This window comes from Amphibalanus amphitrite, unplaced genomic scaffold (genome assembly GCF_019059575.1).
Source record: "Amphibalanus amphitrite isolate SeventyFive unplaced genomic scaffold, NRLGWU_Aamphi_draft 000456F_arrow, whole genome shotgun sequence".
NCBI classification, from domain to species: domain Eukaryota; kingdom Metazoa; phylum Arthropoda; class Thecostraca; order Balanomorpha; family Balanidae; genus Amphibalanus; species Amphibalanus amphitrite.
Window position 1 is genome coordinate 370,439 of NW_024881950.1, and position 25,416 is coordinate 395,854.

General features: G+C 48.1%; 1 protein-coding gene across 44 annotated transcripts in view; it reads left to right on the forward strand.

Moving 5' to 3' along the window:
• The window catches only part of LOC122391806 (zinc finger protein 454-like), a 43,439-nt gene that overhangs the window by 8,306 nt on the left and 9,717 nt on the right, over window positions 1–25,416 (forward strand). For 6 of the 44 annotated variants that reach the window (XM_043386059.1, XM_043386058.1, XM_043386072.1 and 3 more), the window contains exons 4-9: window positions 4,787–4,941; window positions 7,022–7,117; window positions 12,230–12,325; window positions 12,854–12,949; window positions 14,014–14,109; window positions 24,430–24,525. In XM_043386059.1, coding sequence (XP_043241994.1) covers window positions 4,787–4,941; window positions 7,022–7,117; window positions 12,230–12,325; window positions 12,854–12,949; window positions 14,014–14,109; window positions 24,430–24,525 — 635 coding nt within the window. The remainder of the gene's footprint in view (window positions 1–4,786; window positions 4,942–7,021; window positions 7,118–12,229; window positions 12,326–12,853; window positions 12,950–14,013; window positions 14,110–24,429; window positions 24,526–25,416) is intronic. The other 38 variants (XM_043386068.1, XM_043386066.1, XM_043386078.1 and 35 more) reach the window with 18 other exon arrangements.

Consider the following 25,416-nt stretch of genomic DNA (forward strand, 5'->3'; position numbering starts at 1 on the left):
CGTTAGAAAAATGTGAAATAATAATGAAATAGTCTTATTTTTATTTAAATCAGCAAGTATGTCGATATATTTCGGGTACAACCCTTTATCAATCGTTTTTGGTAGCAATTGATAAAGGGTTGTACCCGAAATATAACGACATACTTGCTGATTTAAATAAAAATAAAACTATTTCATTTTTATTTCACATTTTTTCTAACGTTGAGGATAATTGGCCAATGTTCTCTTTCATTATAACAATGTTATTCCTCACAACGCTCAAACACCTTTATATATTGTCCGCTCTTAGGAGACAGATTGACATCTCGCAGGAAGGCGTTATGTAATGTGGACGGGCGCTGTGCGATCCCTGCACGGTGCGGGGGCTTTGAGAGCACCTTACAGGGAAGTGCGGCTGTGCCGGGGTGCCGCCAGGTGGACTCCCAGCGGCAACTGCCACGAGTTTGAAGTAGCAATACTGCTTCAGTCTACCAGGCCCCTAGAGGTCATATCCATCCATGACACTGTAACCATGTGGGCGGGCGGGCAGGAGGCCGCCTTTGGAGTTTTGTCTCCGTTCTGAGTTAGTCGGGCGATTGTTCTCCGGTTGGCGGTGTTTTGGTGATACGGTTAGGGGTGACGGCCGCGGCCAGCCGCCGGTGGAGCGCGGTTATTGGTGTTGCCGTGTTATTACACGGGCGGCCGCGGCCGATGTGTGACCACCGATAAGGACTGCGCGGTCCGCCGCCGTCCCTGCCCCCGCTCGCCGACGGTACTGGACAGGGCTGCGGTGCCGGAGAGCGGGGAGGGAAGGATGACGGTCGGCTGTGGGCTGGGTGGCCATAATCACTGGAGCCATACGGTGCCAGGCGGATTCGACAAGATAAAGTAGGCAGTAGGCACCTCCTCAACCAATCATGGTAATTTTTTTTTAAACAATTCGCAATTAGTTGACTTGCGCCATGTGTATAGTGTATACTGTATAGCTCTAGCACACGTCAAGGCGATGGTCTATCACATGAAGCCGGGGGCGGGGAGTTTGCTCCCTATTTCGGCTATTGACTCGCTTATGCGAGGTAAGCGTTGTCCTAAAGCGCGTTGAAGATATAATTATAAAAGCACTTCGTTTATTTTTATGCAATTTCTGTCCAGGGCTTCAGCTGTCAATTGGTTGCTATTGAGGTGATAAGTCGGATGCCATGTAATTCCATTGTATCCTCTGTTCCACAGGTGACGACGAACCCGGTCCTGGCTCCTATCCTCTCCTCCACCGTCCGCTGCCGCCTCCTGACTGTCCTGACCAGGTGAGCCATCCGTCCGTGACGGTCCCGCCAGTATCCATTATCCCTCCCCGTATCCGTAACGGTAGGCATTCCTACCTCCCCCCCCGTGACGGTCCCGTCAGTATCCATTATCCCTCCCCGTACTCGTGATGGTCGGTATCCATTATCCCTCTCGGTATCCGTGACGGCTGGTATCCATTATCCCTGATACTGTGACGGACCCGGCGGTATTTATTATCCCTTTCCGTATCCGTGACGATCCGGCCTGTATTCATAACCCCCGGTACCTGTGACAATTCGGCCGGTATTCCTCGCCCTTCATCCCATTACTTTTAATCCAACTATCACTCTGAATACTTTGTGTAGGTTACAAGTAAACAAGCGGGTTTTATTTCCACCTCGCAATAGGGGAGTTCCAATCCTAGCTCACCACTGTTTTGACAAAAAAGGCAGTCGACTTCCCCGTCATTATCGCTGGCGCTAATGTGGTGAGACCAGGAAATGACCCCGTTTAGACTAGCGACATCACGTTGGTGTCGGATGTCCGTCTGGGCCAGTCACCGCAACGCAAACATAACTGAACTGTTGGTGTCGGCCGCGCGTAGCCTTGAAGGCAGCTCGGGTTTCCAGTTGCCGGCCGATTCGACGAGCGGCGGCGGTACCCGCCTGGGAAATTGGTTCATAACGTATTAGGAGGGAGGAGATAACTGGGAACTCTCTCTTCAAAGTTCAGATAATGGTTTTGATATCCGCAGTCGCTCATTGGCCTGGAGGGGAGAGAGGAGGGTTTCTGCTGTCTGCCGTGATGGGGCTAAACCTCGGTATTTTTATTTATCACGCGGATAAGTGGAAAACTCATGACTATCAGAGCGCTGAGTGGTGTATATCCATTACCATAATGTGTGATGGAAGCTGGCACGGCTGGGCGACGGGCTCTATGCTGGCGTCAGCACCCGGCGCCGCTCATTACCCCGTGTCGGTCGGAGGGGGCGCTCCGCCGTGCGCGCTCCTCCGGGGCCGCGCGGTGGCGGGCCGACCGCCGGGGAGCTGGACCATCTCCGACCGACCGATACTCATCAGCCAGGACCGCCGGCTGTCGATCACTGTGCGTGAGCAGGGACCCTTCTGCCAATCCGGCACCATTACGGCCGCGATGGAGCTGCGATGGGCCGGCTGGCTAGTGGGTATTGGGGCGGAATAGGCGGTAGATATATGCCCAAAGGAGATTTCGCGCAGAGGTTAGATGTGCTGAATGGGGTGGAGTGGATAAATGAAGGCAGAAGAGAGGAAGAAGGGGATGTCTTTAATAGGAGCTAGAAAAGTTGGAAGAGGAGAAATCAGAAGGATCGACTTGTAGCGTCCTTGCCGGCCTGCGGCTCGCGGTGTGCTGGCCACGCGACCGCAGCATCTGGGGTATGTGCCGTCGGCAGGACCAAGCAGATGATTTGCTTGATCTTGAATTGTGGGGAATAAAACCTTTTTCTGGTCTCAGGCAGGTACAAAAGATCCTGCTATCCCTTACATATTCACACTATCACCTAGCACCTGGAAAATAACCCTCTGTATTTTCCAGCGTTTGTGATAAAACTGTTAAACACGCGCAGTGGAAGGGGGGGGGGCGGATTTCGCCCACCCCTCCTGTTTTTCGCCAATAACTCGCGCCGCAAGCATAATATCAATGTGAAATTTCGGCTACCTGTCCAGAATTGAACTGCGGATCTTCCCGTGCAAAAAGTAAGAAAATCGGTTCACAACTTTTCTAGTAATAGCGGTGTAAAGTCAAACATCCTGCCGCCGCGGCGGCGCGGCGGCCGGCGCTGGCCGTTACGCGCCGCCTGAATTGTAGACTGTGCCGGGGCGGGACGGTTCCGTCTTTACATCGCGCTCCTTACCGCTGATTATATTGGATTCGCGTCAAATTCGATGAGAAGACTGAGAAATGTACAGGCAATCATATGGTCAAAGAATTTTGAAAATCGGCCGGTAACAACTTGAGTTATGCGTGTGTAAACACAAAATTGTGATTGCCGCGTTTCCCGCGTCGGCCGATCCCGCTTCAGCCGGCGACATCTTACCCTTAGCAGGCTTCTAACTGCCATATTTATTGTTGGATTATCTAGAAATTCACCATACTTACTCACAAATGTTTGTTCTTTCGTATAGTGAAAGATTTAAGAAAATCGGCCGGAAACTCTTTGAGTTATCGGCGTGTAAACGCAAAAAAGTCGCTAATATGGCAGATTTGACCACATTTGACCTCATTTGACCTTGAAGATATTGACCTAGGGTCATGAAATTCACACACAACAGAGTTCCCCATAGCCCCCACCTACCCTCCAAATTTCGTCTTTCTAGCTCCAGTGGGAGCTGAGATCTTGGGGGGGGGGGCGACATCCGCCCCCCCCCCTTCCACTGGGCGTAGTACTCGCAACCCTTCCACTGCGCGTGTTAAAAAAGAAATCAGGACCGATATTGGCAATGCCAGCAGGCAGCACTGGTCGTGGGTAGAGGGAAATGGTGCAGAGTTCCGGCAGTGAGATTTAATATGAACGTTAGCTACGCCAACACACCAGTGATGAGCGAATTATATCTTATTTTGCCGATTTCTGGAAGCTTATGGGCAATATTGAGGCAGGACGAATCATCCGGCTCGCGAGTTATGGCCGATTTAGTTGGAATTATCCCAGCTACGCTCGGATGCACAACCACGCGCCCACGCGTATGCCTTTGATCAGCGTACGAGTGTTGAGCTGGAAGGCATGCGTTCTTTGCTGACCGGGGCCAATGATTGTTTTTCCCTGCTTTGTTTGAGACCTGCCTGACGCCTGTTATTTGCTTGATCAGGCTGCTTTTGAAGAAACGCGCGCATTCAATGTGAGCACTGGTGCCGACGGCATCAATGTTGGCATATTTTGCTGGCGTCAACTGCAAACCAATATGCCCCGCGCCTCTGCTTTCTGTTTGGTGTGGTGTCAATGTCTGGCCTATAACTGCTTGGAACTGAGCGAAGTTGTGTGTTAGTGTGGAACTCCACCTTTGAAATTGCTAGTTTTGTTACCACTGCCTGTTACGGTCTGTTTGCTTCTATGATTGTTTTACTCTTTGCTCGAGGTTGGGTTATTCAGTTTTATCGGCGGTTGTTTTACTTCTTATATCCTTCATTAATTTATTATTAACTAGATTTATACGAGGCTCTTATTTACACGCACTGACTTTGGAGCACTCATTTCTATAATGCAAAAGCTCCTAAATTGTAACTTGTGTAAATTTACCGCAGATATTTCTGAGTTGTCCATAATTCAGATTCCGACTATCTTTTGGGAACCTTTCCGACGTAAAGTTACTCTCAAAGTTACTCCCAGTATATTTCATTCAGTCCAGATTCTAACTCCCTCCCTCGAGCTCCCCTGTGCAGCTCCCCCGTGCAGCAGCTGCGCTGCCCCCCCCCCCCCCGCCCCCGCTCCCGGGCCGCTCGTGCCGCGGAGTGCCACTGCACCCGTTCGCCGGGGCTGTGCCTGCCGCAGATTCAAATGTGACCTGTGTGACGTCAGGCTCAAGAGGAAGGCGCACATGGCCCGCCACCGGCGCATCCACACCAACGAGCGGCCGCACGTCTGCACCGTCTGCTTCAAGGGATTCATCCGGCGCGAGCATCTGCAGCGGCACCTCAAGATTCACGGTCAGTGCCGGCCCGGCCCGGACGGGGGAGGGGTGCCGCAGGGGGCGTGGGGTGCGGGTAGGGGGGGCGTTCCACGACAAATCGACAAGTGCCCTGCACCCTCATATTTTATTTTTTGCTTAGAATTGGTCTAATGGGTTGTGATGGGCGAGGAAGCCAGCTGTGGCAAGGATTTTTTTCTTCGAACAACGGTTTCCGAGATATAGCCTCGGGCAATTCTTGGAGTTCGCGCTGCAGCCCTATGTTTGGCGGCCTATAACTCAGAAACTATTGGTTTTTTACGATAAAAACTGCATATGGTTCAACTCGCAATCAACCAACAAACATTTTGGCTATCTCGGATTTTCAATTTTTGAAAATTTTAATCACGTGACCTTTTGTCCTATTTTTCGAAGAGTGACCTTGATATTTTCCCCACTGAAAGTTGCAATTTTGTCTGATGACGATTAAAGCCTTATCAATTGTCATTCATATACGATAATAAAAAAGTGGTTATCGCCCTGCGTTGACCTCAGATCAGGTCATTTTTATGACCTGTCTATTATTACGAGCGGGATCGACAGCGAGATCTCAAGAATAAAGCAAGATAGCGACAAGCGGTAAACGGTAAAGGGTACACACGGATAAGGTCTATAATTTTTACTGAGGTCATTTTCAGGTTAGGTCAAAGATGACGTCACAGGAGCTAAAAGGAAGTCAAAATAGCGGCACTATACATATATATGAAGTTTTTCTCGAATAACTTTCAAGGTATCCCAGCTAGGAACAAACTAATAGCACCATCGTGATCCTCTCGTCGATCCGCATCGAAGCATATGTTTGTTGACCTCGAAAGGTCGAAAGGTCAAAAGTTGACCTTAGGTCACGTGATCTAAGGCCAACTTTTGACCTTTCGACCTTTCGAGGTCAACATACATATGTTTCGATGCGGATCGACGAGAGGATCACGATGGTGCTATTAGTTTGTTCCTAGCTGGGATACCTTGAAAGTTATTTGAGAAAAACTTCATATATATGTAAAGTGCCGCTATTTTGAGTTCCTTTTAGCTCCTGTGACGTCATCTTTGACCTTACCTGAAAATGACCTCAGTAAAAATTATAGACCCTATCCGTGTGTACCCTTTACCGTTTACCGCTTGTCGATATCTTGCTTTATTCTCGAGATCTCGCTGTCGCTCCCGCTCGTAATAATAAACAGGTCATAAAAATGATCTGACCTGAGGTCAACGCAGGGCGATAACCACTTTTTTTATTATCGCATATGAATGACAATCGATAAGGCTTTAATTGTCATCAGACAAAATTGCAACTTTCAGTGGGGAAAATATCAAGATCACTCTTCGAAAAATAGGACAAAAGGTCACGTGATCAAAATTTTCAAAAATTGAGAATCCGAGATAGCCAAAATGTTTGTTGGTTGATTGTGAGTTGAACCATATGCAGTTTTTATCGTAAAAACCCAATAGTTTCTGAGTTATAGGCCGCCAAACATAGGGCTGCAGCGCGAAATCCAGGAATTGCCCGAGGCTATATCTCGGAAACCGTTGTTCGAAGAAAAAAATCCTTGCCACAGCTGGCTTCCCCGCCCATCACAACCCCTTACACCAGTTTTCAACGAAGAATAAAATATGAGGGTGCAAATTTAATTTTTTATTTGTCGATTTGTCGTGGAACGCCCCAGGGGCGGGTAGGGTGTAGTTGACTTGGTTTGGTGGGGTTTGCTGGGCTTGTTATGCGGGATAGTGGTCAGGTGTTTGTAATGGAACCATTCTTGGAGTATCTAGTGAGTAGTGTTGATGGCGCTGCCTTTCTCCTGAGTGTTACGGTGAGGGGTGTGCTCGTATGAGTAGATAACGTCGTAGTCACCTGTGGGAACCCACGGCGCGAGTTGGGTACTGTAGCGATGCCGCACAGCACTCGTCCACCGCTGATTGGCGTCGCTGAGCGCCGTCCTGAGCCGGCGCCGGTGTCTGGGAGGGTCCCGTAGTCGGGGGCGCTGGGTGGGTAGGCGGGGGTGGGTCGGGCAGGCGCCCGCGGCTGGGGACCCAGCGCCCTCACCGGGCTGCTGGGCCGCTCGCAGGCACCCGGGAGCCCAGCGAGCGCACCCACGTCTGTACCGTCTGCTACAAGGCCTTCATCCGGAAAGAGCATCTCCAGAGACACCTCAAGATCCACGGTCAGTACCGACCGCCGCCGCCAGCCGCCCGCCGCCCGCCGCCCGCTGCCGTCCCCTCCGCTCCCGTCCCCTCCGCTCCCGTCCCCGCCCCCCCCCCCCCGGGTCAGAGGTCAGGTCAAGGTCACGCGCTGGGCCGCCGGGGCGGGGTGGGTGCCAGTTTGGGATTGGGAGGGGTGGTGCCTGGTAGTGGGTCGTATGGGCTCGGCTGTAGTGCGGGAGGAAACTGGGATGTGACAGTGCATTGCTAGTGGTTATTGGCTCGATAGATTCGGCTGCCAATAATGGAAAGCGAGACCGGTGAGAAGGGCACCTGTGGTTGGGTCTCAGTCTTATCACTGAAAATAGTAGTCGTACGGAAATTGCCATCTTGCTGTATTTTTCTTGTAACTTAACTTTGTGGGAATTGGACTGCTTCTCATCCTTGTTATTTTATTGGTGACATAGGTACCTCACAAAAGCGTCGCGACTGGTAAGCAGATATGTTTTATCAGAACATCCTATATGTATTTCGCAAACTGGCTCAGCAGTCACATGCCTTTATGAGAACATTTCAAAGCGAAAAATTAAGTTTTGTTTTATGCATTCGAGCGAAGGTAACTACAAAATAATAATAAAAATACCAGCGGTCTCGGTGGCAAGGAGCCTTTGGTGGAAGATAGGTACGGTTCTACTGTTATCTATGGTAGGTATTATGCAAGTATTATGAAGAAGAAAATAAAGTTGCGCAGGTTGTCATAACGCAACATATTACTAATGTGATCGGTGAATAATTTGATCTAATTAGTAAGTCGTACATTGTTACAACAATGCACTAATGAATTAGATCGTCGTAATTTATTTCAGGTTTTGATATAGATACGTAACTTTTTCATTTTACCTACCTATCCACTGATGAAAGCACGCTGTTGCGGTCTCGTATTTTAGGTTTATTTAGACATTACCTGCAATCGAATGCACCCAACCAGTCAAATATTGCACAATGGTTCTTATGCTTCAGGTTTTCCATACAATATGTTGAGTTCCAGCTTAACCCTACCAGTATAACGCCTTTTGGGGCGACTAACGGAGCGAGCGAAAGGGTGGGCCTTGCACGTGCGAAATTGTGAGGGGGTACCTCCAACTGACTTGTGCACGGCACCCTACTAAACGGTCTCTAGCGATGTGCCAAATTTGGGCACAATCGGCCCAGCCGTTCTCGAGATCTGGAAGCGGCACCCTGCACGTGCGCACGTGCAAAATGGGTCCCAACTGACTTGTGCACGGCACCCTACTAACCGGTCCCTAACTGTGTACCAAATTTGAGCGTAATCGGTCGAGCCGTTCTCGAGATCTGGAAACGACCCCTGCACGTGCGCACGTGCAGCAGCACCCCAACTCTGGCACATGGATATGCAGTGTCTAGTGGGTGCCTACCTACATGCCAACTTTCAGCGCAATCGGCCAAGTAGTTACCGAGATATTGCAACAATTACAAAACTGACACCTCTTCGTTTTGCACGTGGCACGTGCATAAGGGGTCACCCACATGCATCGGGAATAGTCCAATACTTGGTAGAAGGAATGAAGCTACCCTACAAAATTTACCGCATGTAAATCGGTCAAGTGGTTGCTGAGATATAAGCCTCGCAAAAGCGTGACCACGGCCGGCCGGCCGGCCGGCCGGCCGCTCATACTCAGAAATTTCCGTTAATCTAAGGAAAGACTACGCTCGCTTCGCTCGCTCCGTAATTAGTGGCAGGGGGGGGGGGGTTGTTTTTATCCACCCCTCAGGTTTTTCGGGAATATCTCCGAAACCGCTGAAGCTACGATGCTGAAATTTTCTGACTTTTCCTAAAACTAAATTGGGCACATTCCCTGAAAATTTCAAGTTCATAACTTTACCAGGGGCGGCTCCAGAGCACTGGGAATTGGGGGGTCCTATTCGTGAAGCGAGTCATTTGGGCGAAGATCACGATGCTGCACCAGTTTTACGAACAGCGAATGAAAGGTATCATGTGATGACATATACAAAGTTATTGTGCATCCTCTTTTGACACGTTTTTGCTATAATAGGCGGATCCAGGCGTCCAAAAAGGGGGGTTATTTTTTACCTCCCAACATAGGTGCCCTGACACCGCCTATGCATGACCAATACAATTTTAGTCGTTCTCTCATAAGAAAATTGTAACATAACAAGACCATTGCCACCCTTTTTAGAAACAGTATCAACAAAAACCTTATTTACTATACTTTTTGTGTACCCCCAATCTCAATGATCTGTATCCGCCTATGATTTCTGAAAATGCATATTTTTAGGATCCATGTGAATTCCTGGTTCATTCTCTATCGATCGGCAAAAGTTGCGTTAAGATTGGTTCAGAAACCTGGACCTCGTTTCATAAAGCGAGTCCGTAACTTACGCCGGTTTTTGGTCTTGTATTGCAAGTGCATGTGAAGTAATGACGATAGTTTGAATCGTTGAATTTATTTATCTTGCAAGCAAGAACAGAAGGGAGAAGGGGAAATAGATTCATCACTTCACATGCACTTGCAATACAAGACCAAAAACCGGCGTAAGTTACGGACTCGCTTTATGAAACGAGGCCCTGGCCGTGATAAACAGTCTAAAATGTATCTGCAATTTGCCCATTTTTATCCCCCTCTACCCCCCTATTGACATTTTTTAATTTTATATTTTTTAGAAATGTAGATCTCGTTGAGCCAAATCGAATGCCGTTTGAATTTTGAAAATCGGCCGGTTAGATCTCGAGATATCAAGGGGGGGTCGTAAACAGCCCCCCCCCCCTGCCACTAATATGGGGTAGCCAGGAGCCTGCCACTAATAGGGTTAAGCAATCGACAATATTTCCTGGGTTATTTTACTTGCTGAAATATTGTCAATACACTATTTTTTGGCTGTTTATTTTTTCTGTTTGCCTTTCTTTCTTTCTTTCTTTCTTTCTTTCTTTATTTCTTTCTTTCGTTATTTCTTTCTTTTTCTTCGAACCGATAACTAGACAGAGTAGATTAGTTTTCTATTTGCGTCAGCTGCATTGACTCAGAGTTTGTCGTTTAGATGATTTCCAATAGGATAAACCAGTCCAGTGCAATGCTCTTGTATACGGATACGTGCGCTCGACAAGTCGACATTGAGGAGCGCCATACGAGCCGTAGCTCGCTTTGAGAAGTGATTGTTGGCCTTTTTAGCAGAAGAGGCCTTTTTCTCCTGCTTTTGCGTTGTTGCTAGTTGCATTCCACCCTGGCAATATCCGTCCCACGATATAGGGTGCCTTACAATAATGCACCACATTTCAAGAAGAGGCCGCTTAAATAATTTTATTGAGATATTTGGAAGCAGCCGCCGCCAATAGAAAACAGCTTCATGCTACTTATTGCCCTGCCAGAGGAAAAATAGTAAGCACCTGTCACCTGTCACTTGTCCCCTACATGTCTACGGCATGAAGGGGACAACCTACTCGATAAACATTTTTTTACCTCACGCGCACCCTGAGCATTGCTCTCAGTGCCAAACGACCACACATCTCAGCCTGTGAGGCCGATGACGGCAGCGCTGATCTTATTCTTCATATCCTCCAGAGTCTCGGGCACGGCGCCATAAACCTTTTGATGTCTGTTCGGTCATAAAGATAAATCTAAGTTTGTTGAGTTTGGTGAGTGGGTGGTTAACGACCTCCTTTTGGAGATGATGTGACCCTCGAGGTGCTCCGACAACCACTCAGTTGACTGACGAGATGTTCGGAATGCTGCTTCGTTTTATCGCAGCCACTGCTGGTACAGATTGCAGCTCTGCGTGTGTGCAGAGCACACTGAAAGGTTGTAACACCTTGGGACCGCTTTATCTCCAAAATGAAAGCCGTCAACCTACCTGCACTGTCACCAGACCTAACATCCTTGGATTTCTTTCAAGTGAGAGTTGATGTCGAAAGGTGCGTGGAGCGGTGCTGGAGAGTGGAAGATCTGAAGAATAGAATCAGGGTTACCATTTACAGCGTCAAAGGAAGGTCTGTGGCCGGTGGGTGCAGAAGGCCGGAAGTGCCTGGTGCTGACCATTTTACTATGGCGTGACAAACATGCTAGCATGAAACGTGCTTTCTTTTGTTTAGCTAGCTTCAAAATGCTTTAATTAATATTGAAGATATGACCTTTTAAATTTTTGTAGATGTTTGATTTGGTATTTCTATTAGACACCCGGGCGTCTGCAGTTCAGGGTAAACAGTCCCGCGAAATTTGTTTACTCTTGCATAAGATGGTGTATGTTTTGTCGTCATATAAAATTTAAAAGTTTATTGCCGCAAAAGTAAGACAACTATCGTTTTCAACCTCCCAACGCCTTTGTTAAGATTGTTATTTTCTGCATCATCTTTTGTTGGGTATTGCTGACATTAGGGCTATAACCTTGGTAACTTTCCGGGCTCTGTATGTACGTCATCCATTATATTGTCAGCAGTAGACATATACAATTATCCCGGCTAAGAAATCCCTGGAGTCTCCACTCAAACACTGAGTGTTTATCTGCTAGCTCAATTACGCCCAAGGTAAACGCACCTGCCAGCCCGCGAGGGACCCGAATTATTGCATTCCCGTGTACATACATGTCGAGAGCAGCCGAGAGGATAGTAGTCCGCACGAGGCCCCGGGGAGGACAGGCGCCAGGCGGGCCCAGCGACCACCCCTCTGATCTTTGGGGCGTCCTTTTCGCTCCCTTCCATTGCAGCTGCTAAGGCTCCCTCCATCGGCCCCATTCAGATCGTGTCATAACAAATTGTCTGAAAGCGGGAGTCGGTCTTGGCAATTTGTTAGTGAAATGCCATTCCTTTCTGATCAGCTAAGTAGCTGATCAGAAGTTGTGTTCACTCTATTTACTGAGCTAGCATTAGCAAGCATCGTGGCGCGGTGCAAGTCAGCTGTCGGGCGAAGGTTCGCCGGCGTCTAGTCGATTGGTGTGGTTTACCGTTCCCCCGTGGTCGTGCCCGCCGAACTAGACTCGATGGCGGCCCTTACTTGGTGACCAGGCGTTAGGCGCCGCGCCCCACCCCATGGCACTGGTCGGAGGGGAAGGGGGGACACCCGGGAATGGCCAGCGCCCTTACCGGGCTGGCGGGCCGCCGGCAGGCACCCGGGAGCCGGGAGAACGCACGCACGTCTGCAACATCTGCTACAAGGCCTTCATCAGGCGCGATTACCTGCAGCGACATATGAAGATTCACGGTTAGTGTTGCCGGTCGCCGTTCGAACGTCGAGCGCCGCGTCCCGAGTCCTTGGTGGATTCCCGAGTCCTGGATGGATTCCCGAGTCCTTTGAGTTCGTGTCCGCGGCACTACGGTTTCCGTTCCGTCCATCCGATCTGTCATGGATCGTCCTTACGGCCTGTCCTCGCTGTCCTGACTGGGTACCACAGGGACAGAAGTCGGTACAGATGTAGGCGATAGTTGGACGCAGGGGTGTGGTATCATCGACCGTGTTATCAGCCTCGAGGTGATTCCAGGCCAGGCTAGCCTCGCCAGTCAAAGGATTCTACACTTCACATCCATTGGCGGCATGGGGACCGCTAGGACTAGGCTAGTTTTATGGGCTGGATAAAAAATTGCAATGCAATAAGCTGCGCTTTTGTTATTGGGAAACGCTGAGTAAGTGTTGTTTGTCTACTTTTTATGGGCAGTAAGGGTGGCTGTATTGTGTTATTGTTGAAATCTGGGGACTGCCGTCGCCCTTACCGGGCTGCTGGGCCGCTCGCAGGCACCCGGGAGCCCAGCGAGCGCACCCACGTCTGTACCGTCTGCTACAAGGCCTTCATCCGGAAAGAGCATCTCCAGAGACACATGAAAATTCACGGTACGTGACGCGTCGTGGTGCCGGGGCGGCCGCCCGTCCGCCGGCCGGGACTTGGGGAGGTGTCGCCGGCCTCTGCGCGCTAGAGCCGCCCGCCGCCCGTCCCACGTCCTCGGCTTGTCCTGTCTGTACCAGGATCCTGCTTCTGTGATCCTGCTGGTGATTATCGGCTTTTGCCGAGACTCCGTGCCGCCGAGCCGAACTGTGGCCCGCCCTCGCCTGTCTGGCCGTTTCGCGATTGGTCTCTGTCGCTCGGGTTTGTCCCGTGGTTCTGCCGCAACCCTAGACCCTGGCCGTGTATGTGACTTACTTGGCAGTCAGTCGCCGTCATTGATGACCTTTATCACGCTTCTGGACGTCATTCGGCCGGTCATGGTCGTGCCTCTTCCCTGATCATGGTAATCACCGTCTTCCGCCATTGGACCATCCTCTCAGAAGCACCGCTACTTTTTCGCCCACCGCTAGTCCTTTTACCAGACAAAGCTAGTCCCCCACTGGATTTGACGTCGAGTCACCGGGTCTATTTACTAGCTGACAGACCACACACTCACAAATCCGGCCGGACTGTGGAAGCGCTGCGCTTTAGGGCGCCCAGAGAGGCGGCGGCAGTCCTCGGAGGCCGGCGCGGGCAGCGAGCTCGCTGTAGACAGCTCGTGGGGCGCGGTTGGGTAGGATAGAGTCCCAACCGAAATCTCGGGCCGGCGGACAGGCAAAGGCATTGACGTTAGGATAGTATTTTTCATGATCCTTGATTATCCCCAATGGTGATTACCTCTGATGCCCTGCCCAACTTTTTCATGAATGTTATGAAAGAAATACTAAAATCCGGGGTTGGTGTACGCACAGACCGCGTTTAGTGTGGTTGAAGGATAAATAAGCAAAGAAACTGGTTACATTGAGCTTAGGAGTAGACAAAGTTAAAGCTTCAGATGTGGCAGTGGTGTAGGGGGTTGGTTAGTCGCTGTGTGTTGGTGTAGTGCCGGGCGGGGCAGAGGGGGCGGCAGGCCACTTGTTTCTCCCCTAACCTACCTCTCCTGTTTCGGGGCTGGCTGGCGGGCCGCCGGCAGGCACTCGAGAGCCGGGAGAACGCACGCACGTCTGCAACATCTGCTACAAGGCGTTCGTCAGGCGCGATTACCTGCAGCGACACATGAAGATTCACGGTTAGTGCTGTTGGTGTCTGCGCGCGCGCCGCTCCCGGTCACTAACTCTGTCTCTGGGCCCGCCGCGCCGCGCCGCCCCGCCAGCGCTAGCGTCCTGCCCCGGAGCTGCCAGGACGCTCTGGGTCGGAGGCACAGATCAGATACACCCCGCCGAAGGACGGCTCGGCGCGAGTGTGACTCTCAGTCGGAGAAAGGTGCTGCTGCTGCCTGTGGTGCCCTGTCGGCCAGTCAGGTCCCGATCCTCTGTTCCGGTGGTGGGCCTCTAACGCTCGCGACGGTCTCTCCTGGCGGTCCTTACAGTTCCCGCGGTCAGAACCAGGCCCACCATATCAGCGGTACAGTAGGTCTACTAAAAAAGTCCCCCGCTCCAGAGGCGGCCGGCCGGCCGAACCCCCGGATTCCAGCCCCGACTCTATTACGCAGGCCGCGGCAGTGACACGGGTCAGGTCGCGGCGCCCGGCGAGTGGGTCAGTTGGCGGCGGCCGGCCGTGGAGTGAGGACGCCGTGTGTGGGGCGCAGAGATGCCGCAGTGCAGAGGAGGGGAAGATAATGACTCTGCACGATGCCGGAAATGATGCCTTTGTGATCGAAGTTAAACACCTGCAGTGCATATCGTCCCTTGCCCCATTCCAATTTTATCATAATCCTTCAATAATCCGTAATGGCCACTCAACGCAAGCAAGCAAACAAAACAACCCGTTTAGCGGCGACATCATCTCGGATAAAAAAGCGACAGTGATGATTATAATAGACTTAGCGCGAGGGCAAATCGAGGGGTATAACTATATGTATCACATACCGATTATTTTATTCCCATCTAGCGAATTAAGATTGGGGATCTTGTCCAATAAGTCAGCGGCCGTTCTAGACACAGATTTTTGTTTTCGCTTTGTTTTCGGTCGCATACAGAGCTTTGTTTTCGGTCGCATAATCATCTGCAGTAATTCGAAGCGAGGTTTAACCCTCGCCGGCCGAGAAGTGGCGGCCATGTATTTTTTGCGGTAGCTCAAAGCACACTGATGATAGAAGGCTGACATTTCACATGCCTTACATTTGATTCAAGCCGGATCACTTGACATCAACCACGTTTTCAGGTCAGGTCACTTAACTATGACGTCTTAAGTAAACCTCTGCACGGTTGTCGGTTATAAAATGATGCAATCCGCGATGCACTTAGTGTCATATAAGCATAATCGGGAATTGTGGAAACTGTTAATTTGGCGTCGGAAATGATCTGAAACTATACCTCAACCACATGAAATCGTGACTTTATTCATTCTTGGCGAGGTCTTATGCTTCACTTTTGCATTGTTCACCTTGCGTGACGTCATTTATGGCGTCACTAGGGTCATAGGAGTGCTTCGTCAATAACTCCTGATCAAAATGAGCTAGCCGGTCTGGACAGCCATCAATGGACTTTTCAAGACTTGCCGAATCAAATGTTAAGCAACATGTCATCCTTTCAACAGCTTCGTGACCTGCGTTGCCCTAACATGGCATTGACCTGAGGTAAACATCCTAAATTGCTTCACCTAAACAAAATAGCATATAAATCGACGTGTCTGAGAACAGAAAACACGATTGTATCGTAATGACGATACTCGTAATGCGACCATTTTTGCGAAGTTATTTACCAAAAACCGATCGAGTGCCTTGGGACCCTTGACCTGCCCTAACTTCTAAGAGATCACTGATATTTTATAATCGGGTACCAGTCGCTGCGTCACGTAACGACGCAAGCGCTCATTTTTTTCCGCGAGGCTCTAGCAGTTATATATTATATTAGGTACCTATATTATAGGAGCTAAACATGGGGTCGGGGAATCGCTCCCTTCTCACTCACTATTTGGCCGGGATAGTGTTTGCAATTATTGTTAAAATCTAGCATTTTAAGATTTCAAATGACCCATTTTTTTCCCGCCCAAGTCTTTCAATTCAGGGTCATAACACCAGGTCACGTCAAGTGACCTGACCTCAAAGAAAGTTCCTGTGCTCATCATATCTAAATACATCGACTAACCGATCGCTTCAGAACTTTCAGCGATTTTAATGGGCCACAGTATATGTATTTGAAACGTGTACTTTGCAAGTTTGACATTGTTGACAGAAAGGCCGGGTCAATTTTGAGATCACTCAAGTCAATGGGAGAAAATTGAACTGCGCTTTTTTGGACGGAACGCATAATAAACACTCTGAAAACATGTGGTGCTTGATGAGATACAATACCGAATGAGAAAATTGTTTGTTTTGTTGGGGGCCATCTTTTTCGGTCTGAAAAGGCCCTTGCAGAGAGCTATGACATAACTATGCTCTGGTGTAGTAACTGGGTTGTGCGAACCAGCGACAGTGATCTGCGGAAGCGTGACTGTTCCCCTGGGACGACTGCCCTGTCGGGACGCTCCAGCCGTCTCCCAAACGGCCACCCGAAGAGGATTATGTGTCCTGGAATGGATCCGACATCAACTACACGTTGGCTGGTGGGGTAACCTCCAGTTCAGAGAGGGAAGCATGAAGACTAGGGGCGATGCGGATTGGTTTTTCCTGAGGATAGCGAGGACGGAAGGAATCTAGCACCCTTGAACCTTCCTTATACTGAATGTATCTTTTTTCTATACTGAATGTATAGAAAAAAAACGCTTAGGAGATTTAACAGCCTGCAGGCTGTTAAATCTCCTAAGCGTTTTTTCTCGACATCGTCAAGGTGTCATTAACAAAAATATGAAATCCGGGAGGATAAATTAAATATAGAAATTGTGGCCAACAGAACATTATCAGTTGCGTTCAACATACTCATAAGCATGTTCACGCACCTAGCTTACATATGAGCCATATAATAATTATTTTTGATAGACATGCTTAAGTTATGAAATCATCTGAAGTGTCTGTAAAGTTCCACGATACAGATCTAATATCCTGCTATGCATTATGACCATTTCTGACAGGTCATGTCTTTGAACATAGGCCAAATTTTTAAATGACCTTTAACCCGCGCGGGGCTGGGGGGGGTAAATTTTACCCCCCCCCTCGCGAATTTTTGCGATATCTCAAAAACGGCGGCGCGCAGCGCCGCCAAACTTTCAGTACCTTTTCTTACATCAATTTGACACGTTCCCTTAAAATTTGAGCGAAATCCGTTGGAAAATTTTTGAGAAATTGACGTTTTAGTGACGTCATGTTCGCCATTTTCGCCTCAAAAACGGCAAAAGTTCAAACGCCGCTAACATCTTCATTTTTAAAGGAATCAAGACGTAACAAAAAAGGTTATACGTAATTTTACTTTGTCTATCAAATGGCTATCTCGGTTTTTTTGAAAATTTTGGATTTTGGCCTAAATTTTTTTTCAAAAAACTAACTTTTTTGGGAAAATCATTATAAAATCCAAAATTTTGAGTCTATCGAAAAAACCGGAATATATGTCATAGAAGTGGTCTATGTGCACCTACATACCAAATTTTAGAAGAATCGGTTCAAAAATGTGGGAGTTATTCAAAATTTTATGACGTCACGACACACAAAATTTTTGAAAAATGACTTTTTTGGAAGTTCTAGACCTCGTACGGAAACAAAAATAGCACCATTCGATTCGCCGTGAAAAACTGCATCAGATAGACACCTTTTTAGGCCTTAAAAACCAACTTCAAAATTTGACCTCACTTGACCTGACCTTGACCTGACCTCGACCTGAAATTCATCCAGAGGTGGTCCATATCACTTATTGAGTGTGCCTATTGAATTCTATGAGTAAAATGACCCATAAAACATGTGTCGCACATGCCCTTTTCTATATTTTGTTTTTTTGGTGACCTGACCTGACCTGACCTGACCTTGACCTTGACCTCTGAATGATATTGTATGCAACGAATATTGTCTTGGTAGCCTAAGAACACGTTTTGGGCGATCAGTCTCAGTCCATGACTCCATTCTTCGGTAACTACGGTGCAAGGCCGATACTGTAAAAACTTGCAATTTGTACCCTTGACCTGACCTTGACCTTGACCTCAAACTTTAAATTAAGTACATGTTAATAGTAGTTCGTGATGAGAGCTTTCGATTGGCGTTTGAATTTTCCAAATCGGACCATTAGTTCGGGAGATAACAGGGGGGGTAAAATTTACCCCCCCCCCCCCCCAGCCCCGCGCGTTCGGCTGGAGACCCCAGCCCCGCGCGGGTTAACCCGGCACCGCCTGGGCTATTTCCGTACCCACGACAGCCTGGGGGGGGGGGTCGGATCCGACCCCCCCCTGTTATCTCGAGAACCAATGGTCGTATCGAGCCCCGCGAGGCGGCGTTCGAAAGGTCTCTACGAGACCTTCCCAAAGCACTCTTAAGATTTTAAGATTGAGGTCAACTTTCGGGTCAAGGTCAGGTCAAAGGTCAAATTCAGGAGTTTTGCATGATTAGGCTTACGGACAGCAGAATCGATAGCTGCTGCTCGAAACTCACCAAAAATGACCTCAAAGGCCTAGTGAAGGTACCATGTGCGTATAGGGGTCATACTAAGTACGGGTCAAGGTCAGGTCAGGTCACGAAAGGTCACGGTTTTCACTTTCTGCTACGTAGGCGTGCGACACATGTTTTATTGCTTATTTTTCACGCCGAATCCGATGATAATGGTTATATGTGACCCCAAGTCACTGTGCTGGTGATAAGTGTGCATTGAAAGCATAAAAAATCGTTTATACCATACATCACTAAACGAGGGCTGAGAAAAAAGGTCAATTTTTCAACTTTTTATTTTTGACATAAAAATGCACTTTTCTAGACGAGCTTTGTCCCAGGAATCTAGTGGTGCCATTTGTTTTCACATGCGATGTTCAGAAGTGCCTCTAATTCACGAAAATGCTTATGACGTCACCATGTCCTATGCATGTTGGAGCTATTTTTTACAATTTGGGGGTCAAAAATCAAGATAGAAAGTTTAAATTTGGGGCATCTAATCTTCTAATAGAGCTCTACAACATATATTCCGGTTTTTTGGAAATTCCCAAAATTTTGGATTTTATTAGCTGTTTTTCAAAAAATATAGTTTTTTGAATTTATAGGGGTGAAAAACGCATTTTATGGAAAATCTGAGATAGCCATTTTAAAGAACTCGTTGAGCTGCGTCTTTTCATGTCCTTAATTAGCAATTTGCTTTAAACCCTGATTTGTGGCGATTTTTAAACATTTACCACTTTTTGACTAAAAACGCCATGTAGTAGCATCACTAAAATCGATATATCTTTAAAAAAAATTGGAAATTTTTTCTTAAAAATTGCACAGGAGACGTCAAATTGATGGGGGAGAAGGTATGCCAAGTTTCAAGTAGATAGCGAAAGTGGTTCATGAGTTATTCAAGAAAAACGGAAGGGGGGTCGGATCCGACCCCCCCCCCCCCCAGGCGGTCGCGGGTTAAAGATCAACTTTTGATTCATTCGAAGCGTTTTGATAAGAGAAACACGAGGCTGGTAAAATTAATTTCATGCAAATTTTAAGCTAAAAACTTTTAAGTATTTGTGGAAAAGCAATTGGTTTTCTCATAATACCGATGGTTGCAGTTGTTGTTATTTACATACTAAGCCATTGACCTTAATCAAGTCTGGCAATATATTCAGACATAGCGGTAAACGAGCTGATTGTTGTGTTAGGTTAGGCTCTTTCGGTCGATTTCAGAGTGGGAAGGATGATAGGAATTAGGGGGAGACAGGGGGCCTGGGCGGGAGTCCTGGACCTCATCCTCCGCTGGGGCCGAGCCCATCACGTGGGTTGGATTGCCCCGACACCTGGATAGCCCTGGGCGGTGTTTCACGGCCCCGCGCTGCAGCACGCTGCGCTGCGCTGCTGCATTGTTGCGGCGGTTGATATGAATTCGGCTCCGCGTTGCGAGCTTCCGAGTCTATTGATGTTCCCATGGAAATTGGAAACCTAATGCACCGGTGCGCGCAACGCACCCTGTCTAAGCAAAATTTTATCGTCGATGACCTCTAGTGACATGACCTCTGGCTGGGGCATTCCACGATAGATCGACCAAAATTTTATCAGATTTACACCCGACCATTTTTGATTTTGATGAAATCTTGTCTACAGGGTTCTCTTATGCCCTGAAGTCAATGGTGACAACGCCAGACCCCTACGGTCAGCGGTTTAGGAGATATAGCCCCGGGCATTTTGACGAGGTCACTCTGCAGAGTGATTTTTGAAGTGCTATATCTCCTAAAGGAATGAAGGAAATGCATTAAACCTTTGCATCGTTGTGATCGTGGTGAAATGGGCAATTAATTGGCCATCTCGGATTTTCAAAAAAATGATTTTGATTTTTAGCTGTGACGTCATCAATTTTTAAACTTTCTGGCTACCCCCCTAGTACATTAAAATTTGCCATTATTTTTGCTCAGAAATAAAGTTCCGTCAATTTCCTTTCGACTGGGAAAAAACAAAAATGGTAATCTTTCTACAAATATTTTATTTTATTTTTTGAAAATCGCACTACAAACTCTGATTTACAGAATCGGGTTATTAAGCAATATAAGACACATCTGCGAGGACCAGTTACTTCCAAAAAGAGGTTATCTGGGTTTCGGCATATAATATTCTTCTCTTTAACCCGCGCCCGGCTGGGGGTCCTGGATTTCCACGCCCTGCTGGGGGGGGGGTGTTTGAACACCCCCCCCCTTCTAACTCGGCTCCTGGGCCACGTTTTTCTGCAATAACTTTTGATACGCGGAAGGCGGCGTTCGAAAGAGCGTCAAAAATAATGAGGAAATCACTCCGGTCAATTTTTTGGTCAGGTCAAAGGTCAGGTCACCAGAGGTCATTGAAGGCAAAATTTCGCCGATTTCCAGGTCGAATGTCGACAATTTCCAAGAAGCCAACGCATAACTCGGGAACCAATAGAGCTACAGCGCCGCGGAAAAGCGCATTCGATAGCCCTATTAACGCCCTTTCTGAGTAATTTTCTCAGATTTAACCTAACGTCAACGGTTTTGCCTGCAGGGGGCAAAAACTGCAAAAATAACCGATTTTTTCGGAAACAGTTTTTCTGCAATAACTTTTGACCCAAGCCTTGTACGAGCTTACTTTTACCGGCATCGTGTTCCTCTCGTCAAGACGCATCGAATGAACTATAACTTGACCTTGAAAGGTCAACTTGAAAATTTGACCTCAGGTCAAGGTCATGACCTGACCGGAAAGGGTCATGTTGCATATCAGTCGATCCGTATCGTCGAGCTGAACACATCTAAGGCGTTTTCATCGCTCTAGCATGCCTCTATCAAAAGTTATTTGCGAAAAACTGTTAGATACCATTCGTGACCTAAGATGACCTCAGGGCATAAACAGGGGTCACGGACACCATTTTCATGTTCAGTGTGTCTAAACCACTTGTAATTCAGTATTTGGGAGTGTTTATAATGTCTTTCGTCCAAAAGAGGCGCATTTCAGTTTTCTCCCATTGACTTATAATGGGGAGGTCGCAAAATTGACCTGACCTTAGGTCATCGATATCAAAATTCTGAGATATACATTTTGTACATGCTATTGCTCTTAGCAATCGCTGAAAGTTTCAAAGCAATCGGTCACTCGGTGTAGCTATGACAGACATCGAAACTTTTTATGAGGTGAGGTCACTTCAAGTGACCTGGTGACCTGACCTTGAATGACCTTGGTCTGAAATTTTCACAACATGTGTAGAATTGATGTATGATAAGGTGTACCAAAAACGGCGGCGCGGAGCGCCGCCGTTTTTGAGATATTCGCGAAAAACCACAAGGGGGGTGTTCAAACACCTCCCCCCCCAGCAGGGCGCGGGTTAACTTCACTTTTGATAACAAAAAAAAAAAGAACTTTAATATTACTTGCACAGGAGTCAATATAATGGCAAAATTATACATACTTTTGAGCTGCCACAGCTGCCTTGTTTATCAACGTAGCTCAAATGACCAACCGACAGTCGATTTGCAAAGCATATTTACGAACCGACTAATTATAAACGAACAAAATAATTGGTAGTTTCAGGAAGGCGAAAGGTGGTGTAATGTGACTAGGTATTTCATCAGCGAATCATCATTTTCAACGCTGGATGCAATAAAAGCCATAAACAACGGAGTGCATTTCTATTGCAGTTGCAATAACAGACGGCAAAGCACCAAGACAGGAACGAGATCACGGCCACACAAACACACTTTTTACTTGGAACGTTTCGTCCGAGCATGCATGCTCACGACACGACCCTCATCCGTTGAGAGTTCGTGAACTCTAAGAGATGATACAGTCACAGGTGTGCAAGTAATATTAAAGTTCTTTTTTTTGTTATCAAAAGTGAAGTTAAAGAGAAGAATATTATATGCCGAAACCCAGATAACCTCTTTTTGGAAGTAACTGGTCCTCGCAGATGTGTCTTATATTGCTTAATAACCCGATTCTGTAAATCAGAGTTTGTAGTGCGATTTTCAAAAAATAAAATAAAATATTTGTAGAAAGATTACCATTTTTGTTTTTTCCCAGTCGAAAGGAAATTGACGGAACTTTATTTCTGAGCAAAAATAATGGCAAATTTTAATGTACTAGGGGGGTAGCCAGAAAGTTTAAAAATTGATGACGTCACAGCTAAAAATCAAAATCATTTTTTTGAAAATCCGAGATGGCCAATTAATTGCCCATTTCACCGCCATCGCAACGATGTACAGGTTTAATGCATTTCCTTCATTACTTTAGGAGATATAGCACCTCAAAAATCACTCTGCAGAGTGACCTCGTCAAAATGCCCGGGGCTATATCTCCTAAACCGCTGACCGTAGGGGCCTGGCGTTGTCACCATTGACTTCAGGGCATAAGAGAACCCTATAGACAAGATTTCATCAAAATCAAAAATGGTCGGGTGTTAGGCCTTGGTCGATCTATCGTGGAATGCCCCGGCTATGACCCGATCCAAAATTGGCTGAAGTATTTTTCTTCTTTTTGCTTCTTTTGACGCTACTTCGAATACCAATTAAATGCCCAAAGCTGAGTTATAAGAATGATGCTCAATCCCCATTTCCCCTAGAACAGGGCGTGAGAGTCTAGGCATTCCTGTGGGGCACGGGCTAACAATGACTATCTCATAATCATTGTGGCTATGAACGTCTACTGCCATTCTTTAACACCGGTTTCGCTGCGCTGAGCGGTGGCCGTCCCGTTTGTTAAATTCTACAGCTGGCTGGCGGAAAGCGTTACCGGCCGCCCGTCCACCGCCCGCGGGCCGGACCGAGCGGTCCCGCTGACCCTACCTGACCTGAGCGCAGCGCGATATGGGACAGGCAGACGGGGGTTCGGCTCAGCGAAGGCAGCGCCCACTGGTGCTGGGGACTTTTTTAATAGACCTACTGTACACATTAGTTCCCTGGAACTCAAACTTGCCCTGCCACATCTGTACCTGGCGCTGCTTCCTTAATTAGCACTTCCCTCACTTATTCATCACCGTAGTACATCAAGTACCTTGATGTTTCTATGTTATACATGTGCTGCCATTTTGCTGTTTTCTTGTGATGCTTGTAACAGCAGTCAAGAACACTTGGCGTCAACACAAATTGCGCTTGCATATACGGTCGTTTGTCACAAGGATTTCCTTTCAATGGGCTGCGCAATGAAATTAGTTCCGCTGGGAAGGGGTTTCGGGACAAAAAATAGCTGGTATGTCTTGATGAGTTGTACAGTAGAAATTTGTGATAGGCTGGGTATAAAATGGGAGGGTGATTCTAGCTGTGGTTTTAAAGGGACTATCCCACCTTTAACATGGGGTTTGAGTTGAGATAGCCAAGTTTGCGGCGAGGTTCAGAAACCACTATCTATCTAGGTTGCAACCCCCGCGGCCTCTTGGTGTTGAAGAAATTCGTTCCCTTCATTTGAAAATGGGCCTTGTACAAGGCCCTATCTTCAACATGGAGCGACCGTTAGTGTGACGTCACTTCGTTTAGTCATTCTGATTTAAATGGGTTTGTTCGTTGAAAAATCGCTTAAAACTTGGTCTGAACTTTGTTGTGGTGCCTACAGAGTAAAAAGAATCAGCTTTATGACAGTAATGTGGCCTGGAGAAGGAGGTAATTTTGGGCTGTGACGTCACATATTTGAAAGTTTGTGTTTGGAATATGGGAAGCCTAAGATGTTTAATGAAAAATAAATGCCAGAACCGTGTTCCTGGTCATCCAATCTATAAAGTCGGGCACAATTTAACTGGTTTTAACAACATTTTAGAAGGTGGGATAATCCCTTTAATGTTCATGTCTGGGTATGGGTTTTGGGCGCGCGGGCCGGCTGCTCCTCCCTAACCTTGCCTCTCCTTTCTCGGGGCTGCTGGGCCGCTCGCAGGCACCCGGGAGCCCAGCGAGCGCACCCACGTCTGTACCGTCTGCTACAAGGCCTTCATCCGGAAAGAGCATCTCCAGAGACACATGAAAATTCACGGTACGTGACGCGCCGACTGCCGTCGCGCCGGTCGCCGCCACCGTTAGTCCGACAGCCGCGCTCTGGGCGATCTTTGTACCAAATCATCAGCTATTTTCCGAATTGATGTCACGCTCCTCGGCCGCCAGCCGTCCGCTCCGCAGCGCCACTTCTTTTGCCCACCGCCGCCGGCTGCTCCGTTCCGTTCCGTTCCTCCCGTTCTGTTCCGTTTTATCCGTCGTCCTTTCCCGTTCTATCATATTCATATCAGCGGGCGACTCCTGTGGACAGCTCACACGCATACCCTGGGTCATGTCACGCCACAACAGGCGCGCCTCGTCACTAGCTTAGAACCAGCCCGCTCCCCGGCTTTATCGGACTCTGCTAGCACAGAAGCGACCCTGGGTGCTCTCAGATGCACAGAAAGTCGAGCTATTACAGACCGACAGCGCCTCGGCTCCAGTGATCAGCGGTCGCCGGCATGCTGCTCTCGGCAGAGATCGGAGAGTGATCGCTCTCTATCGCGGCTAACCTATGAATATTTGAGGGCAGCCCGGCGATAACCGTCCGTAGAATGCCACCCGGGAGTCGCTGCCCTGTCGTCGCCGACACGACTCTTACTGAAAGTAGAACGCTGCTGCTAGCGTCGTTATCTGTCGCCAGTAGTAGAAAATGTCCTGCCAGAGACTATGTAGGAACCTGAGAACGCAGCTTTGGCCGATACACATCAGTCGTCTGGGTATTCCCCTCTGGGCTGCCCCCCCCCCCCCTCTGATGGCCCCCGGCCCGCCACGATGTCCCGCTAATGAGAAATCAGTCCCTCCGGCCGCGGCCGGCCGCGGTCAGAGCCGCCCAGGGGTTTTTGCCGCTCAACCGTCGCCGCGCCGGAGAGATTCCTCCTAATTGGGACGG